The 20,461-nt window shown below is 43.1% G+C and overlaps 2 protein-coding genes across 2 annotated transcripts in view; one reads left to right on the top strand and one right to left on the bottom strand.

The window, feature by feature from the left end:
* PMS1 (PMS1 homolog 1, mismatch repair system component) overlaps positions 1-10,513 on the bottom strand; it is a 90,665-nt gene extending 80,152 nt beyond the window's left edge. The window contains exons 1-2 of the mRNA XM_026647634.2: positions 10,428-10,513; positions 6,241-6,397 (exon numbers count right to left, since the gene is read on the bottom strand). Coding sequence (XP_026503419.1) covers positions 6,241-6,372 — 132 coding nt within the window. The 5' untranslated portion in view covers positions 6,373-6,397; positions 10,428-10,513. The remainder of the gene's footprint in view (positions 1-6,240; positions 6,398-10,427) is intronic.
* Positions 10,514-10,635: 122 nt separating this feature from the next.
* ORMDL1 (ORMDL sphingolipid biosynthesis regulator 1) lies at positions 10,636-20,268 on the top strand. The gene is made up of 4 exons (XM_029910530.1): positions 10,636-10,689; positions 13,131-13,310; positions 15,688-15,839; positions 18,077-20,268. Exons 2-4 carry the CDS (start codon positions 13,137-13,139, stop codon positions 18,210-18,212), a joined length of 462 nt encoding a protein of 153 aa, XP_029766390.1. The 5' UTR covers positions 10,636-10,689; positions 13,131-13,136; the 3' UTR covers positions 18,213-20,268.
* Positions 20,269-20,461: the final 193 nt, after the last annotated feature.

The following is a 20,461-nucleotide window of genomic DNA, read 5'->3' as shown; positions in this document are numbered from 1 at the left end:
ACATTATATATAGTTTTCTAGCTGGGAGAAGTTTTTCCACTATTTTAATTTTGAGATGACTAATGTTAACATCTAACAAAAATTAATATTAAAAAGATGCAGGTCTAAAATCATAAATAACTAAACCAAGATGACTAAATTAAAGAAAGAACTTAAATGAGAGGAACCACGTGACTCAGGGGCGTAATAACAAAGTTTTGCTGTTTGCTGTACTGTAATTCGGATATATCAAAACAAATGTTATAATGCAGGTTACTCAAACCACAAGCAAGGAGATTCACAACCACAGAACTACAAGATTTCTAAATCAACCTGTTTCTCCCATTTATTGAATGGCTCTCTGAACAGATTATGATCTAACATACAATATGTGCTGCAGTGCACAGCACAACAGGGTGAGTTAAAACTAGTGTGATAATTTTAAAAGAAATCAGCACTGATAAGCTACAATATCTTGGATCAGCAGTTCCCATACTGACCATGTGGTCCACAGAACAAAATTGCCTGTGATCTGCGAAAGCTAACTGGCTGAATAGTACTGACTTTCCCCCTTGTTTCCAGGTGCTAAAATGTACTGAAGACATTTCTAGCACTACTTTTCTATGTAAACAATTGCCATAAGTGCCACTGGGATGTTATGTAATCCTAAAATGGGAGGGAAGGTGTCCAAAAACAATCTCTTTATTGAGATATGTCTGCACTAAGGAACAATTTAAGAACCCCTGAATTAGACTAAGCTTATTATATAATTATATCTCTAAAAACAAATGGGCACATCAGGTTTCAGAATCGCTGTTTCCATATGGTGAATGGTGCTGGTGCTTTCTCCTAGTGAGAACTGATATTTTTGCCAATAATTCAGTTAGTCTGGATCTCCTACTACAAAGCTAACTGAGAAACAGGAAATGCAATGCACCACTGGAAAGAATGGGAAAGAGAGAGTGACAAAGCTTCAAAGTTGCTTTAATCCAAGTGCTACTCTTTAAACATATATGTGGCTAATTTAATAATGGTGGCTTTAAAATTAAACAGTTTTTAAGATAGCCATTACCTTCCTAAACTGTAATTCCGTATCATTCTCATGCTTCCCCATTGTGAGCAACATTATCTGTCTGATTTACATTAATTCTTTTTTGTTATATCTGACACACCGTAACCTGTGTATCCTGGTTTCCATTTCTTTGTAATTAGAATAATATAACACTACTACTTTATAGTTCTATAGCACCTTCATTAGAAGACATCAAAGAGCTGCACAAGCATTAATTTGTTAAATCTCCTCCTGAAGTAGCTAACTTTTAATACTACTACTTTATAGATGGACAAACTGAAGCAAAGAGAGGCCTCGGTGATTTGTCCAAGGTCATTCAGCAAATCAGTAGCAGAGCCGCAAATAAAATCCACATCTCCTACGTCCCATCTCCAGGCTCTAATCACAAGAACATTTTACTTCATCTTTTATTTTACATTACAGTTTTATTTTAATGATAGTGTTTTCCTTTGTGGGTTTAAGTCAGACTTCCATTATTATTGCAAAATTGTTTCTTTTTTCTCATTTTTAAGATGTTATTCAAAAAGGTGACATACAGACAGCTCTGAAAACTAAGGCCATGTGTACAATAGTGAGCTTACAATGGCACAACTGTACCGATGCAGTTGCACTACTGTAAGATTGCTCGTGTAGCCACTCTATGCTACTGGGAGAGCTCTCTCATCGACATAATAAAAGCACCTCCACGAGCAGCGGTAGCTATGTCGGCGGAAGAAGCTTCTCCTGTTGACATAGCGCTGTCCACACTGGTGCTTCTGTGGTGTAACTTATGTTGCTCAGGGGGTATTTTTTTCACACCCCTGAGCGACGTAAATTTTACTGACAAAATTGGTAGTGTAGATATGGCCTATGTCTTCTCTTTATTCAGAGGTATAGCACATGCAGTGACAATGTAAACTTTCCAACACTGCCCCACCAATGAACTAACATGCTTCAAACCTGACCTGGGTCAAACAAATCAAGAGGGTAGCAGAGATTGAATCCTGGGCTAGCTGCTGAGACAGCAATAGCCAACAAGGAAGCCAACTCTGATGTATACACTTGTCCATTAGGAACTGGACTGATACCATCAATTCATTTTGTGTCAATAAACAGAAATCAGGTGGCAACTTTCAGAAATTCCCTTGGTTGAAATTCCAACCAGTGACCTAGCAATGAAATATAGGCACAAACCAGATTATCCAAATTGCTCTGGGAATTTATGCAGAACTTCAGTGTGAGCAGATGCCTTTCCCAACCTTCTGTAAAAGAAAATCTGAACACATTGTAGTCAAAAACTAATTCCCCACTCCCTGGGGTTTAGCTTTATTAATCAAGAAACTAACAATAAAATAACAGTCGCTCAAGCTTTCTTGCCAGGCTTGGTTACGCTAAAGGTTTTTACATCAGGAGACTGTTCAATCCACACCCTAGAGGGGTTCTCACAACAAAATTTTTGGTGGCCTCAGAATGCAGCTAGCAACTCTTGCTGGTGGATGCTCTGACAAATTTTCCTAAAATATTTCATTAACTTTAGGAAAAACAAATAAATATGCACATATACATGTCCAAATTGTAATTTATGTTGGAGTTTTTTGCAGACTCAATAATAATGTACAGTTGTATGTTGGTGCCCCTGGCCCTGCTGCCTTTCCCTGACCTCCACAGATCCCCCTGACCCCTACAGTCTTCACCTACTCCCCTAGTCTCCCCATCACCCCCACAGGCCCCACTACTTCCTCCCCCCATTGCCCTCAGCTCACTTCCATGGCCTCACATCCCAGGCTCACCCCTCTCGTCTCTTGACCAGTGCTCCCCAACCTTTTTCGTCTGGCGCCACCGCGGACAGTGGCCAGCGGACGAGCATCCGCCGAAATGCCGCCGAGAAGTGGCAACGTCAATAGGCGTCGCCGCCAAAATGCCGATAAGCAGCGTCATCCAGAGGCGTCGCTGACGAAATGCCACCGAAAATCGGCGGCGCCGCCTCTGGATGACGCTGCTTGTCGGCGGCATTTTGGCGGATGCTCGTCCGCCAGCCAGTACGCGGGTGCACATAGATGCCCTGGCGGGCGCCATGGCACCCACGGGCACCGCGTTGGGGACCACTGCTCTTGACCATGGCGCCTAGTAAGACTGGCCCTGCTGAAGCCCAGCCCCCCTGGGCTGAAGCCCAGAACCGGAGCCCCATGGCTGGAGCCGGGGGAGAGGAGGCTGAAGTCCATCCTCGGAGTCCCTTGGCTTTGCCCCTTCCCCCATCTCTAGCCAGGAGGCTGTCATGGGTGCAGGAAAACCCCCTGGTGGCCGCATTTGAGAAATGCTGCCCTAGACAACTGCCGCCTCCATTGTATCTGGTTGGACTAACAAGCCATCTATCTCAGTGAGTCTGAAGAACCGACCCACAGCTTTCCCAACAGCACCAACCCCGTTAACAGGGTGGTATATTTCAGGCAAACACCATCAGTGTAGGACATGGAATTTCAGAAAAGTCAGAGCTCATAAAAAAACAAATTTTAGGACATTTCCAAATTTTGGTTAATCAGAGTTAAACTGTATCTGTCACCTGAGCCACCTAGTCCTCCTTACACTGGAATCCTTACTCACACAAAGTAGTCTCCTTGAAACAAGTAAATATTACTACTATGAACAAGGTTTGCAGTACTATGCCATTAATTTTCTTCGGAGCGGAGGGTAATGGACTCCTCTTGTACGGATTACTCCTATAAATGAGGAAGTGGGCCTTTAATATTCTTTGGAAGAGGAAAGGGTTGAACAGTAATTTTGTAAAAGTTTCATGTTCTCTGCTGCACTCTGGAACCTATGCAACGTTAGTGTAATTGGGGACATGCATTATATTTTCAATCTTATTTAAATTATGGCCAATAAAAATAGTATGTCAATATAAAGTATTCTTTTTTCACAAAATCCAAACAAAATAATGAGAATCCATGGTGTTATAATGTGTGGCTGTACAAAGACCCTCCAGAGCCTCCACAAAATCTTGATCAGCAAATTTGTTTTGAGTTATTAAAATCCAGATTAATCTAGGGCATCTCCACTGGGTTGCTGATTCAAATGCTTCCCGTTGTAAAGAAACTAGGTATTTTGCAGTACAATTTCTTTGGCTTTGGGCTGAGCTGTCTGCATCTATGGTAGCAGAGCAATATCTTGAGGTGACAAAATTAGTTTTTTTCTGTTTAAGTTTTGGCCCATATGACTCACTGAGGGTACTGGGGTAATGGGTGAATTATAAACCACAACCTGAAATTCAGACCCATGTTGCTTGCCAGTGGCTAGTGAGAAACAGCATGAGAGGGTAGGGACAAAGGAGAGGTGTATTGGGTCAATTGCTGGTGGAGACTACCAATGTCTACAGATTGTTTATTAAGCAAAAGTTATATACAAATTTCCTAAAAATCAGATGTCAGCCTCCCCTCAAGAAAATGTTGGCAATTTAGCTCACTATCAAGAAGTTTTGAATCTTCTTCTTTTGATTAAGATCAGTATTAAGTAGGTTGTGGCAAGAGAACTCGTACAGTATCTAGACATATCATATCTCGTTGAACCTTGTCACACTAATTACAGATGAGGGTATGACACAGAAATAGCCCTTGTGGCTTTATTTGATCTCCTTGCAATTGGTAATGATAATAATACCAGTATGGATGTTTGGTATCTATCAACTGCCTTCAACACCATGGATCATGAGCTTACATGCAGAAGTGGCTGGGCTTGTTCTTGAGTGGGTCTATTTTTTCCTAGCTGAGAGATCCAGAGGGCTCTTTCTTATTGTTGTTGTGGGGTTCCTCATTTTACCCCTCTTGTTAGAAGTACACTTGATTTCACTACTAGAGATGGGGTCTCATACAATGACCACAGAAAATTCCTATTGACTTTCTGTGGGCCTCCATGAGTTTTGAACAGGTCCAGATTCTGATATACTTACTCACAAGTGAAATACTATTGTACTCCATGAGCATTCCCAATGGAGTAAGATACTACTAAACATGAGTAGTCAGGAGGCATGAATGACGACAGTACCTTCGATAAACCGATCATAAGAAAATATTGTGTCTCCATCTCAACTGATGCAGACAGTGCAAATGAGCACCTTGTTCAGTGTTTGAGGGAGGTTGGAGCACAGATAGGAGATGCTTGAAATCCCATTCAGATAACATGGTGATATTTGTAGTTTAGGGGAAGCAATCCAAGAAGCTGGTGGAAATTATATGGCTCTCATGTCTGCCACTTGGTATTTGAGTTTACAATTTGGGAATAACTCAAATAGCTATTATATTTTTTAGGAAAGGACATTGGGATTTCTACATTGTGAACAAACCAGTTCTTATAACACGAATCAGTGATATTTTGTACTTAGCAAAGAAATAGTGTTATTTTTCATTAGCTGAAATATTTCAAGAATAGAAAAATTTACTGCATCAAGAAAAACTGATCTATTTGCCAAGTTTTTTTGTCTGGGAAAGAAAGCATTGTTTTCTTCTAGGTAACATGCTAACTTTTAAAATATCCTGTTAAAAAATATTATAAAAGGTACTAATACATTGTTCTGACTAGTATCATCTGAAGACTTTGAAAAAATAAAAAGTTAAATGTTCTTGTGACAAAAGCCTGAAAAACAGCCTTTGACATAGCCAGTGACAATGTTTTTCATACTTGTTTTTCTACTGCATGCCAAGATTGCATATTATTAATCAGATGTGAAATGTGACAACTGTGTAAAATTCCATTGACTTCAGTGGGGCTCTAAATGGGCATGGAGATCCACCAGGTGGTTTTCTTTGCAAGAACGGGGTATAGGTGTTTGCACATTTGTCCCCATAACTGTGAAAACTAAACTAGTATGGCCAACAATCTCTAAACAAGCAACTGTTCAGTCAGAGTCATTTCTGGTGTTTTTATAAAGACAGACATGTTAAAGCAAGTTTACAATAATTCATTAGGTCTGCTCATTGGCCCAAATTATGTCCTCAGTTACACCCCTACATGCCCAGTGACTTTAAATGGGATGCACAGATGTAACTCCTGGCAGAATTTTGCCCATTAACTTTAGCATTAAAATATGCACATTTATAAATGATATATATTTTTAAAAGGAGACTTTTACACCCTTACATAACACAGGAGAAATTTCCCCAGTATATTACCATCCAGTTTTCCATCTTAAGTCTAACTTAGTACCAGGGAAGACTTACCAGTTTAATATCAATACTTGTGGCATTGGCATCCAAGGAATTCTCTATCAGCTCCTTCACTACACTGACAACTGATGTAATCACTTGAGAACTTGAAAGGAGACGGACAGTTTCTGCTGGCAACTGCTTCATCCCTGGGCTTTTAGAATCAGAGGAGCTGGATGGAAGGAGATGATAGAACAAGAATTTAAAGACTGTATTACAAACATGATGACATTTCTATTCAATCACTTTTCAATTATCAATATGACTACATTTAGTTGGGTGAATCATGCAATTAGGGAAACAGTACCAACTATATATTCACAAGGAGAGATCTTGTGTAGGGTCAGGCCCTATATCAGAAAACATTAGTTTGACAGTAGAGAACTTCTACGTTAGACAATGCAAGAATTCAGAGTAATACTAAGCAATGGGCAAAACAGTACATAGTCCCATGGTTATCTTTTCAGGTACATTTGTTTTCTGTTCAATACTAATGTGAGCACTTACATGTTCCTTGACTAAATGATTACAGTATATGGTCCTGATCCTGCAATCATATCTGTATAGGTGGACCCCTCTTGCCCATGAGGAGCCCAGGATTGGTGCCAAAATCTGAAAGTCACAAACCCCTCTTTTTTCTAACCCTTCTGAGATCAGGGTTTTTAAAATCTACCTAAAATTACTGAGCCAAATTCTGTGCTCAGATATGTCGGTGTAACACATACTGACTTCACTGGAGTTATGTACAATCTAAGAGCAGAATATGGCCCACAGAGGGTTGGGTTTTGGTCTGTTAGAAATGGTCATATTCAGTGATAGTGTGGACTAGGGCAGAAGCATGAGACTAGAAGCCAAGGACTCCAAAACTCTAATCCTGACTCTTCTATAGACTCACCATGTGCCTCAAGCAGGTCATTAATTTCTCTGTCTCTCAATATCCCTTATCAGTAAAATGGGAATAATACTTACCATACCTGCCACAAAGGGGTGCTATTATTACTTATAAACCACTTACATACTGCCATAAAACATACATGGTGCTTTACAAATAAAGATAAAGACATATTTCCTGCACTGAAGTGTTCACAATCTAACATCCTGATCCTGCAAACGCTTATGCATGTACTTACCTTTATACACCTTGAAGCTAATTATACTCACATGTAAAGTAAATGCATAACTGCAGAATTAGGGCAATAAAGTGGATATTAGTTAATGTTTATACAGCTCTTTAAAGATTTAAGTTGTTATATACATGCAAACTATAATATTATTGGCTTTGTCTTTAAAAAGGACAGTGTCAGAGAATTTCAATAAGTATTCCAAATAATTTTTAACTACTGATTTTACAGTGTCCTCTCAGACGCTTGAACATTTCCTCTGCCAAGTTTATCCTTCATCAGTTGGCAAATATTGATATTTCACCACTGTGTTTTAAATTGAAATTAGCATGGCTGATTATGTAAAAACAAAACAAAAAACCCCAACTTCAGCTTGCTGAATGACCGTGAGTATCACTGGCACTAAGTTCTGGGGACAGTATACGTTGACAGAAGAAGCGGTGGAGCTATAGAAGGGATCTCAGCCATAGCTATTCATGCACAACAGCCCCACATCTTGCCCCCTTCCTCTGTGAGAGCAGATGACTCTATGCAGAGGATACTCCATAGGATAGTGGTAAAACTCACAATCTAATATAGGGTGCACACTGCCTGCACACCATGGAGTCCAGCTCCACATGACCTACCTGAAGCTGACTTCAGAGGAAGAGAAGAGGAAGGAGGGCGGCTACATAGACTGCTCCATAAGGACATGGGAGCAGTTCTAATGCGGCTCTGAGCCCCTAGATCAGGGGCGGGCAAACTTTTTGGCCTGAGGGTTTCCAAAATTGTATGGAGGGCTGGCTAGCGGAGGCTGTGCCTCCCCAAACAGCCAGGTGTGGTCCGGCCCGGCCCCCTATCCGACCCTCCTGCTTCTCGCTCCCTGACAGCCCCCCTGGGACTCCTGCCCCATCTAACCCACCGTTCCCTGTCCCCTGACAGCCCCCGGAACCCCTGCCCTGACTGCCCCATCCAACCACCCCTTCTCCCTGACCGTCCCCGGAACCCCTGCCCCTGACTGCCCCCCGCCACCCCATCCAAATCCCCTTCCTGACTGCCCCCATTCAACCCCCGTTCCCCACCCTCTGACCGCCCTGACCCCGTCCACACACACCCCTGACTACCACCCCGAACTCCCCTGCCCTCTATCCAACCCCCCCTGCTCCCTGCCCCTTTACTGTGCCTGGAGTACCAGTGGCTGGCAGCACTACAGCCGTGCCTCCCAGAGCATCAGGACAGGCAGAGCACCGTGCCGCCCGGCTGGAGCCAGCTACCCCACCGCACAGCACAGAGCACCAGGTCAGGCTGGGCTCTGCAGCTGCGCTACCCCAGGAGCTCGCAGCCCCGCTGCCCAGAGCATTGCGCCGGTGGCGGAGTGAGCTGAGGTTGCGGGGGAGGGGGAACAGCAGGGGAGGGACCGGGGGGCCGGGCAGGAGGGTCCCGCGGGCCGTAGTTTGCCACTTCTGCCCTAGACGGAGGGTTTCTTTCCTCCACACCAATGCCCTTATAGAGAAAAGGGCATTTGGACTGGGCTGTGGAAAGAGGACTGGTCTCTATGTATCAGTCACAGAGACCTCCCTTCAACCTGGGCATCCTTCTGCCTGTTCATTAAGAGTAGTCAGTCTTTAAATAAAAAAGACAAGATAATTTATCTCATAGGACAAGGGCAAAGATCAAAAGGTGGCAGAGCTGGACTCTGGTGGTTAAACCATACACCAGGGATCGGCAACCTTTCAGAAGTGGTGTGCCGAGTCTTCATTTATTCACTCTAATTTAAGGTTTCGCGTGCCAGTAATACATTTTAACGTTTTTAGAAGGTCTCTTTCTATACGTCTATAATATGTAACTAAACTACTGTTGTATGTAAAGTAAATATGGTTTTTAAAATGTTTAAGAAGCTTCATTTAAAATTAAATTAAAATGCAGAGCCCCCCGGACCACTGGCCAGGACCCGGGCAGTGTGAGGGCCACTGAAAATCGGCACGCGTGCCATAGGTTGCCTGCCCCTGCCATACACACTCAACCAAAGCAGGGCATATGTGGAAACTGGTTGAATCACAGTTGTTGTGAGGGTCATAAACTTGAATCTCTGGATTTCTGTGCATGGAAAATTTCAACCATAATGTTACTTTAACAGTATGTGTATGGGGAAGGGGAAAGGAGTTGTTACCACATTAGCTGATAATACAGTGTATATCTACTTCTAAGATAATCACTACAGCCGTGAAAACTTCATGCTTTGGAAAAACTGTTGCAAAAACTAACCATACACACAGGCCTCTCTCAAGTCCCTAGCCTGTTCTAGTCTATACAGATTATTATACCTCACCCATCACCATAGTGTCTGAGTGCCTTCCAGTAGAGTGTTTTTTAAATATAGATGCTGCTATGTGTTTGTTAGAGAAGGCAGGTCAAAGAAGTGCACCTATTACCTGGAGAAAAAAATTGGTGAAGGTTTGTGATGGTCCTTAGTTCTTGGTCTCAGGCTGACCCTGAAAAAACTCTGTTTACTGCATTGTCTACCCCACCCTCTCCCCTACCCTACCCTCTCCTCTTTTAAACCCACATTTACCTGCTTATCTCACAATTTAGTATCATTTCACTTGTACTGTGGTACGTTATTCACATCAAAATGTGGAACTACACAAATGAAGTGACAGCAAATACCAGTGAAGCTAACAATCCAATGTCATTTTAAACTCCCTGCACTAGTAAATGAAACGTGCCCCCCTCAGCCTGTGCTCTCCTCGCCACCCCCTGGGCCTTGCTGAGGTTGAGGGATGTGACAGCACCACCCAGTTGTTCACCTCAGGCCTCGTTTCCAGAGGAGCTGAGGGAAGACCCACAACTCCCGCTACACTCGGCAGAGGCTGCTCGGCGTTTCTGAACATCAGGCTCCTGAAGTCTCGCCGCCGGCCTTTCCCCCGGTGCCAGGCCAAGGCACTTGTCTCTTCCCTTCCCGCTGTTACCTGTGGCCTGGCGGAGGTAAACAGCGACCCCAGACAAAACACTGCTGCACGTGCTGCGCTAGAGCCGCCTTCCGGCCCAAAGAGCAACCCAGTGCCGCCCATCAGCGCCTGCAAGCTAGCGCCGCTCCATTACCTGCCGCTCCCGCCGTGCGCAGCTCCCGCGTCCCGGCTCCGGAGCGCTCTGCAGCGCGGAGCTCGGCAGGCCCCAGGGCGGAGCGGTGGCCCTGCCTCGCTGCTGGCCCCGCCTCCCCCAGCTTGCAGCACTGGGCGGCTGGCGTGTACGGCAGCAGCGCCGCGCTCCGCAGCGGGCAACCCGCCGGAGAGCTGGTTGGGAGAGGCGAGCGCGGCAGCGGGGCGATCGGTTCGGCGCCGCGGAGGGGAGGCGAGCCCAGGCGGTAGGTCCCCCCTTGCTGTGGGTCGGACGGAGCAGCGGGGAGGAGGGTTGTGCCCAGGGGAAAGGGGGCTGCCGTAGTTGTGCGAGGTGGTTTGTGTACAACCTAGATCCAAAGGGCCCCACAAAGAGAGCTGCACTCCGCCGGTAACAAAGCAGCAGTAGGCCCCTGCACTGGGGCTTGGATAGGGGCCTACCCCTGTTTTTCTATAAAGGCTCCTACCTTTCAGTGCATGGGATTTCTGCCCTGCGGCAAAATCTCTGCCCTGCAGCAAATGGATCTAGCTTGCTTGCGGGCTTTGAGGTCTGCCTTTGCCCTGATTGTATGTCACATTGGCCACGATGGACCAGAAAACGAAACGAAGGTGAAGTTTTCAGATTCACACAGAATGCAGGTAGCTAGAGTAAGGATCTAGAGTGGCTATTGTCTGTGAGTGAAGCTGCTTTGTAGAGAGTGTGTGTGTAATCTCCCATGCCGCAATCAGCAAAATAGCGACGATGCATGATACGCGGGGGGGGGAGTAAAAGGTTGTACCCGTATCTGCCTCTCAGTTGGGATATAGAGTAGCTGGCCTCTTGTTTTAACAGGGAACTCATTGCTAGTATATGATGGAAGGATAGATATCCCTCCTTTCAACGATTGGAGCCTGCCTTAAAAACTCTGTATTCAGGTAGTCAAGAACTAAACCATTTTACAGGCCTGGGGACACTCACTGTCTTCTGAAACGTTTTAAAATTCCGGGGGCCAGATTCTAATCTCTGTTACCCTGAAGACTGTATCTGGAGTTAATTCCATTGGCTTCACTGGGTTTGCTCTGGATTCAGGTAGGTGTGACATCAGAATCTGATCTCTCTTTGGTAAATTGTGTGTGACGATGAAGCTAGAAGGGGCAAAAACAATTGAGCAACACTTAACTTGATAAATGGCTTTTCAAACAGATTAACTGTAGCCGTGGCCACTATATGTGAGGCATATGTGAAGAGAACATAAGAACGGCCATACTGGGTCAGACCAAAGGTCCATCTAGCCCAGTATCCTGTCTTCCGACAGTGGCCAATGCCAGGTGCCCCAGAGGGAATGAACAGAACAGGTAATCATCAAGTGATGCATCCCTTGTCACCCATTCCCAGCTTCTGGCAAACAGAGGCTAGGGACACCATCCCTGCCCATCCTCGCTAATAGCCATTGATGGACCTATCCTCCATGAATTTATCTAGTTCTTTTTTGAACCCTGTTATAGTCTTGGCCTTCACAACATCCTCTGGCAAGGAGTTCCACAGGTTGACTGCGTTGTGTGGAAAAAAAAAAGTCCTTTTGTTTGTTTTAAACCTGCTGCCTATTAATTTCATTTGGTGGCCTCTAGTTCTTGTGTTATGAGAAGGAGTAAATAACACTTCCTTATTTACTTTCTCCACACCAGTCATGATTTTATAGACCTCTATCATATCCCCCCTTAGTTGTCTCTTTTCCAAGCTGAAAAGTCTCAGTTTTATTAATCTCTCCTCATACGGCAGCCGTTCCACACCCTAATAATTTTTGTTGCCCTTTTCTGAACCTTTTCCAAGTCCCATATATCTTTTTTGAGATGGGGCGATCACATCTGCACGCAGTATTCAAGATGTGGGCATACCATGGAGTTATATAGAGGCAATATGATATTTTCTGTCTTATTATCTATCCCTTTCTTACGGAGGGTGGGAATTGTTTTGCTTTTAAACATTCTGTAACTGGTTTTTCATTAATCAAATCTTAATGTGAAGTTTCTGTTTTACAGTTGTGCTGTACTGTTCTCTAAGGCTCTAGCTAGCTTGGAAAGTAAGCTTGCTACCTTACTGCAGCATGGTACCAAACGGGGTTTAAAAAAAAAAAGTCAATCGCACTAAATCACTTCTGCCCCATTTATCCCTGCCCAGCCTCAGCACCCAACATGGGAGAGGCAGCATCAGCATGTGGACTAGAAACACAATTTACCTTAAATATACACTGAAAATAGAACTAACAATTAGAGTTTGACTAGGAGGTCTCTTGGTCAGGGGCCATCTGTAAAAGAAAAGGAACTATAGTCCTACTTGTCAGACTGAGGGGATGGCACCTAGAGTCCCTGAAATCAGAGGACCAACTAATTCCTTTTTCATTCTGAGACAGTAAACTGCATGGAATTCAAGTTTACTGTATGTGTCTTTCATCTGACATCTTAGAACTGAGCTCTCACCAGCTTGCATTGACAATGAAAAACATATGAGGCTTTTCATAAGAGTACGGATTGCACTATTCTCACTGCCTAATATATCCTCTTTGCCCTCCGTTCCCCAACGATGGTCACCTCTCATATGCGCATCTCATACACCTTTTTCTGAAATGTGCTGAATGCCATTTGGCTGCTGCCTTCCACTCTAATATATGAATCCTGTGATATCAGTCTTCATACAATTTTATTTTTATAGAACAAAATGAACGTAGGAGTTGCCCATAGTGAGGTAAATCCAAACACCAGGGTGATGAACAGTCGTGGAATGTGGCTGACATATGCACTTGGAGTTGGTATGCTTCATATTGTTTTGCTCAGCATTCCCTTCTTCAGTGTTCCTGTTGCATGGACCTTAACAAATGTGATTCACAATCTGGTGAGTACAGAACTCTGTCTTGTAACATACATTAAGAAATTAACTGGCATTTATGTATGTACGTACACCTCTACCCCGATATAACGCAACCCGATATAACACGAATTCGGATATAATGCGGTAAAGCAGTGCTCCGGGGGGGGGCTGCGCACTCCGGTGGATCAAAGCAAGTTCGATATAATGCGGTTTCACCTATAACACGGTAAGATTTTTTGGCTCCCGAGGACAGCGTTATATCGAGGTAGAGGTGTATATATGTTTGTGTGATATAGAAGAGGAGAAAGATACAATCGACTCTCGGTTGTGTAGACAATGAAATCCTAAGTGGCCAAACAAACTGTCTTATCTTCTGCAGTGAGCTTACTCACAATCCAGAGTGTTAGGCATTTACAGTGGAAGGAACAATAGGTTACTGTTTTTAACAAGGGCAAAAAAACAGAGAAGGTAAATGATGGGATTATTGATTTTAGTGTTCAACCAAAAGCCTTTGAATCGGGGAAACAGTTAAAATGTTTTTAAAAGCTTTTAGAAAACTAAACCAGAATGTTACAAAGCAAGCCAATTGGCATTTATGATAATAGCTATGCACTCTGTTCTATTTGTAAGTAGATAAGCCTTAAATATTAGTGAGAGTAGCACACATTGAGGAGAACATATTCTGTGTGTAACCCCCTGGTATTAGCTATTAATCTAGTTGAAGAACTCTGAGGCAACAGAAAAAAAAATACAGCATTTTACACAATACTAGGATGGAAACATCTGCTGGGCTTTATGTTTCTTGTTTACATTTTGAAAGAAGGGATTATATTAGCTCTGCATAATTTAAAAAGAAACCCCTATCTTCACACACGGCTTGATCCAACCCTCACTGAAGGCAATAGAAAGATAACTGACTTCAGTGGACTTTCATTCAGGATTATAATTAAAATATTTGACCCAGATCCTGAAAACACTTAAGCAGTAATTCAGTGGTGGTACTGATTTGTATAAAATGTGCATAAGTGTTTGCCCACTCAGACCCTTGAAAAATAATTCTCGGCTGTGATACGTCGAATTCAGCTACGCTATTCACGTAGCTGAATTTGCGTATCTTAAATCGACTCCCCCCTGTAGTGTAGATGTAGCCTAAGACTTTTCCCTAGATAGTGGCAGATCATGTAAAGATTGCGATCTTAAGAAAGGGTGCTGTCCTAAAAATGCAGTGTGAGCATAGTTCTATTCAAGGGCTCGTTTTACTAACTCGACCAGGATCGGCAACCTTTGGTATGCGGCCCGCCAGGGTAAGCCCCCTGGTGGGCCGGGCCAGTTTATTTACCTGCCGCATCTGCTCCCACTGGCCACGGTTTGCCGTTCCAGGCCAATGGGGGCTGCGGGAAGAGGCGCGGGCCGAGGGATGTGCTGGCCGCCGCTTCCCACAGCCCCCATTGGCCTGGAATAGCAAACCACAGCCAGTGGGAGCCGCGATTGGCCGAACCTGCGGACGCAGCAGGTAAACAAGCCGTTCCAGCCGGGCAGGGGGCTTACCCTGGCGGGCCGCGTGCCAAAGGTTGCGGATCCCTAGAGTAGGGTAAAAGTTACCAAGGGGGCTTCATCACATTCTCTTCTTCACTACTGACTTTAATATTGTGTTTTATGACTACTGATTAGCAGCTCTGAACTTGTTAGAGCTCTTATTTACAGTCTGTTCCATCATATAATCTTTGCTGTGTAATCTAGTGCGGTGCTTCTCAAAGCCGGTCCGCCGCTTGTGCAGGGAAAGCCCCTGGCTTTCCGGGCCACTTTGTTTACCTGCCGCATCGGCAGGTTCGGCCGATCTCGGCTCCCACTGGCCACGGTTCACCGCTCCAGGCCAATGGGGGCTGCAGGAAGGGCGGCCAGCACATCCCTCGGCCCGTACCGCTTCCCGCAGCCCCCATTGGCCTGGAGCGGTGAACCGCGGCCAGTGGGAGCTGCGATTGGCCAAACCTGCCGACGCGGCAGGTAAAGAAAACTGCACCGGACCGCCAGGGGCTTTCCCTGCACAAGCGGCGGCCCGACTTTGAGAAGCACTGATCTAGTGGGCATGAGATTGGGAACCAGGAAACTTTGGTTCTAATCCTGGCTTTGCAATTGACCTGCAGACCTTGAGCAAGTCACTTCACTTCTTTGTGTGTCTTTCTCCTTCAGCCCTCATGCCCCCTTCTCCCTGTTTCTATGCTTTGTCTGTCCAGGTTGCAAGCTCTTCATGGCACGAACTCTATTACTATGTGCCTATACCTGTGCCTAGCACAATATAGCTCTGATCTCTGATGGGGCCCTGAAGAGGCTACAGTAATGCAAAACATTAATAATAATAATAATAATTAATGCCACTTTTTACAAAAATTTCTTTCCCCAGGGAATGTATGTATTCTTACATGCAGTAAAGGGAACTCCTTTTGAAACACCTGACCAGGGGAAAGCCAGGCTGCTAACACATTGGGAGCAACTGGACTATGGAGTACAATTTACATCCTCACGAAAATTCTTCACAATCTCTCCAATAATTCTGTGAGTTCTGAACTGTTAGAATGATTCTACCTTGTGTGTGTGTGTGTGTGTGTGTGTGTACTTGAATTTTAATAGAATATATATATTTGGAATAAAAACCTCAATTAATCAATTAGTGATAGTTTACATCTGTTAAATCTTTTTCCTAATTTATTTTTGTTTCTATTTGATAGATTTAGAGAGCATGTGTTTGGAGATTAAATTAGTTTACAGTCATTCTTTTCCATGCAGTTTTGAACCCCATTATTGAAATAGAGGCCCAATTTAGCAAATATTAAAAAGCAAAAGGGTCTGTAGAACTGGGCTCTTTATGAAGCTTAACAGTACATTTTCCTCATAAAGTACCATGTGCATGCTGAAAACAGTAACTCGAGTCTTAGCATTTGTGATTTTATCTTTTGTAAGCATCAAAAGTGCCTATCTCACATTTTCTATGAACTTTGCCATACTTCTTAATGAGTCAGATCCATAGCACTTCATGTCAGTTTTGCATTCTGCTAGTAGGACTGTTTCTATTTACACAAGTTATGTAACAGTGTAAATACAATTGATTAGCAACTTCAGATACCCCAACCAGTGTTGACGGAATTGTAACGGCAACAAATATGCAAATAGAAGGAAAGTCAGTTAAGTACTAAGGGACCAATCCTACAAAGTGCTAAGCCGCACTTGCAGGATCATGTCCTACACCGCATTTGAAAAACTAATCAGACACCTAGTAGCCCAAGGACTGAATCTACTAGTAAGCAGCCAGATTTAGTGATAAGTAGCCACCAGCAAGGTCCAAAGACAGTGTGCTGATGAGAGACCTATCCTTGTCCCCAGCTGCTGAGAAGCAAGGAGCATGCCAGGATTCCTAGCTGCTCAGGGCCCCCAGAGGCTTATATGGAAGATGGCTAGTTGTTTTTGATAAAACTTGAAGCTTCCTTCTGCTTTTCTGGCTCTCGGGGAAAAGGTCTTTCTTGCTGTTCTCCACCTCAGAGCCTCCTGGGGGATAGGATGCACACTGCCCTTTTCCTCCCTAGCCTTCAAGGGGAATGAGGTCTGTGCCAATCTGCCCCATCCCAGAGACTCATTTTTTCTGCCCCTCCTCCCAACCTCAGATTAGTCCAATACCTGCCTCTTGTTGTTCATAGACTTTCTAAGCATCAGCTGAATGAAATTGACCTGATTCTATCCTCAGGATGCTAAATTGCAGCAATAAAACATCTCAGAGACTTGCTATAGTTGTCCTCTTCTACAGCTTGTAAAAGGTGTTAGCAGCAGCAGCAGCAGCACTGAGCTGCCTGCAGACTTGGAAGGAGAACTCTAAATTGGTTCATATTTAGAAAGCTATTTCAAAATCATCTGGGCAAGAAACTTCTTAAATTTTTAACACTACTACACAGAAACGGATGTCATCATCTTCTCCATTTTTTTCAGGGAAAGCCTACCACTTGCAAGACATGGCAAGAATGCAAGAGCATTTTTCAAGCCCTGGCTGGCACAATATTTAAAAACATTCCATTACACCACTTTAGGCAAAGAATACCCCCCCCCCCCCCCAAATTCACAATATCACTTTGTTTTGTGGCTCTTTTTAGCAAAGAAGTAGACTGTAACAGCAGAAAAAGGGGTGAGAATACAGGTTCAATAAAAGTGTGAGATAGCTGGCAATAAGCTGGAATCTATGGCATGCTCTCTAACTTTTCCAGTTGAACTGGTTGTCAACTAGCTAAATTACAATAGCAAACTTGCAATGGAAACATCACAAGGGTTGCAGGCTTTTTTTAATACTTTGCTGACTGATCACAGCTATACTCAACTTCAGTGTCCTCTTTGCTTTAGAGGACTTCAAATGCCTTGTCACTGAGTTTAATTAATATTTATGAGAAATTGATTTAGGTTAAAATATAAAACTAATAACACCTTGTGCCATTTAAAACCTGAGTTCTCAGCTGGCCTTGTAACTTTTGAGTTTAAGGACCTCAGGTTGAAAGGGTGGGGGAGGGAAAATCTAGCTTTTGCTTTTCAAAACCCTGACCCTAGGGTTGTGGGAGAAAGATACTGGGGCCATAATTTGCTGAAAGTATAAAAGCATCTTAAAGCAGGAGAAATGTTTCTGATCTGTCCTTACCCCACTCCCCGAATCCCCTGAATCCTTTTAGTCTCCTGATGACTTTACAATTTTTAAAAATTCTCTTCATTTAACAAAAACCAAGATTTGTCAGCTCTCTTTACTCCCTTTGTTTCCGCAGGTATTTCCTGGCAAGCTTCTATACCAAGTATGATCCAGCACACTTCATCCTAAACACAGCTTCTCTCTTGAGTGTGCTTATCCCCAAGTTGCCACAGCTTCATGGTGTAAGAATCTTTGGCATCAACAAATACTAATCGGGAGATGTGAAACTGAAGCATTCTGACCAAAACCTGCCATGGTTACTGCTTTTTCTCAGGTGAAGGAATGGGTAGTCTGCTGTGCCATTTGTCTAGTAACATACAATGAGATACTTTCACACCTGAGATCTAATTGCTACTACTTTGGATGCTGTTTGGAAGACAAGTAGACTTTTACAGGAAGATGCTTCTAAGTATTTAATGTGAATGGTAAATCTTTCAGAGAGAGGTTTTCCGTGAGGAACTGGGCAGGCCCAGCTCTAAAACTTATGCCCAGCCGACACAAGTGACTTGCAAAGAAGGTGTGAATAACTTAGTTGAAATGTAGGGGCAATTTTCACAAATCATCCAGATAGCCATAGTAAAAGCAAAGCAAGTTAATATGTAAACCCAGAATCCTCTGTTGAAGAACTGGCGAGGCCTCCTGCTTAGATTATGTAAAAGTAGCCAGTTACTGCTTTTGGATTATAAATGGTTCACTTTTGCCAGTTTAAGGGTTGTCTGTCTATCTCTAGGTGTTGCCAACATCGTTTTTTTTTTTTTTTTTTAACCTGGCAGCTGCTGTGATCTAATGGAGTACTTTTATGTCTATCTGTTCCTGAGACCTTAGTTACAAAGACATCTCCAGTCTTATATGTGAACTCAGGGGATTTCTGCATCAGCTTGCTAGCCCACTTTTCATATACTAATGAAATGTGTCAACATTGTTTTATTTGTTTTTACTTTCCAAACAGGGCTGCTAATCTGTTTTGAGAAACTAAAGCACAAAATTTCTAAAAACAGAAAACTTCTTATGGTGTAGATTTGGGCAGTCTTCTTTATTTGACTGGTAGGCCATGTTTTAGTGGTTAAGAGGTCTATAATGGCCTTTTTTTTAGAGGAGAGGCAGTCCAGTTTTGCAGGTTGCTGGAATATCCAGCAGAAACCACCTTCTCTAGCTAGTTAAATCACAAAGTAAAAGCCCAAACTCTGGTGGTGGGTAAACAGCCAAGCTATAGATCTTACTTGTATGGTCCAGCAGAAGAAAATGTAGATGTTTGCCTTTCCTGGAACACCTTGACAAGAAGTTCAAGAAACATGCAGGAATCTAAATTTCAAGGGTGACTCCACTACTGTATAGTACTGTACTACCCTTGTGGATAATCAACTCTGTGATTAGAGTGATGGATGTATATGCTGAGGCCTCAGGATTTAGTTTTGTGTGTTGAAAAAGAGAGGACCTGTAAGATATGCACAGTAACTGCCAAGTGAAAGCAGCTTAGCACATTTTGAACTGGCTTGGATTTTTGGGGGGCAGGAACTTCCTTGGGTTATCATAAGAACTGTGTCCTTTAAGAGCATGGCCCTAGTTTAAGCTTTGGCTACAGGGATTGCACAGGATGTGTTCATGCAGCAAAACCAACACCTATATAAAGACTTGCCTTGCAAAATTCAATCAAGCATTTAGCCACTGGTGGGCGTATTTGTCTCCCTTATTAGGAGAATTTTTCTGGCTACTTTGGCTGATGGAAGATTGGCTGTAGTTTGTCAGCAATGAGCTATGAAACTTCATAGCAACTGAATGGCTCGTATGAACAGATGAATCTTCAAGTTAAACTAATAATTATGAACATAAAGTGATAACTGGCTACTTTACAAAAATCAAGTTTGCTTCATAGGGCTATGCTAGCTCTCTGAAAGTGTCTTGTTTTTGAAAATAATGTTTTATATATAGGATAAATGATAATGACTTTGAGACTGGGAATCATATCAGCATTGTACTTTGTACTTTTGTTCATTTTAGCAAAAAAATTTACAACTGGTGATGTGCTTTTTGTAAATAGATCGTTGATAGTAACATAGGATTAGTGTTTGAAACACTATGTAAAACTTGCCTAGAATTGAATAGGAAAACCTTTTCAATAATTGTGCAACACATCACTGTAGTAGGCTTTTTCCTTTTCTCCTCAGATACTTTTTTCCCCAATGGCTTACGTGGTTTACAGAATTTAAAATAATTTGCCCTATGATGGTTTTATTTCTTTGTAGTATAAAACAAGTTGTTCAAAATACACATCTGGCTTTATTATCTCCTCTGTAAGAACAAAACACTATGTTACATGGTACATTTTACTCCAGCCAACTATTCAATTAATGAGGAAACATTAACACACACACTCTACCTCTACCCATGTAATTTCTACAGATAGCAGTTGAGGGTCTTGTCTCTTTACATCACATACATTGTAGGGTACAACTGAATGATC

Source organism: Terrapene carolina, unplaced genomic scaffold (genome assembly GCF_002925995.2).
Source record: "Terrapene carolina triunguis isolate 2854851 unplaced genomic scaffold, T_m_triunguis-2.0 Scaffold62, whole genome shotgun sequence".
In the NCBI taxonomy this organism is placed as follows: domain Eukaryota; kingdom Metazoa; phylum Chordata; order Testudines; family Emydidae; genus Terrapene; species Terrapene triunguis.
The sequence above is the reverse complement of the archived record's forward strand: the minus strand, read 5'-3'. Positions and strand labels throughout refer to the sequence as shown.

Coding starts and splice junctions, on each gene's coding strand:
- ORMDL1 (XM_029910530.1), top strand. CDS start 13,137: ATGAACGTAGGAGTTGCCCATAGTGAGGTAAATCCAAACACCAGGGTG. Junction 13,311..15,687: donor CAAATGTGATTCACAATCTG/GTGAGTACAGAA, acceptor TTCTTTCCCCAG/GGAATGTATGTATTCTTACA. Junction 15,840..18,076: donor ACAATCTCTCCAATAATTCT/GTGAGTTCTGAA, acceptor TTGTTTCCGCAG/GTATTTCCTGGCAAGCTTCT.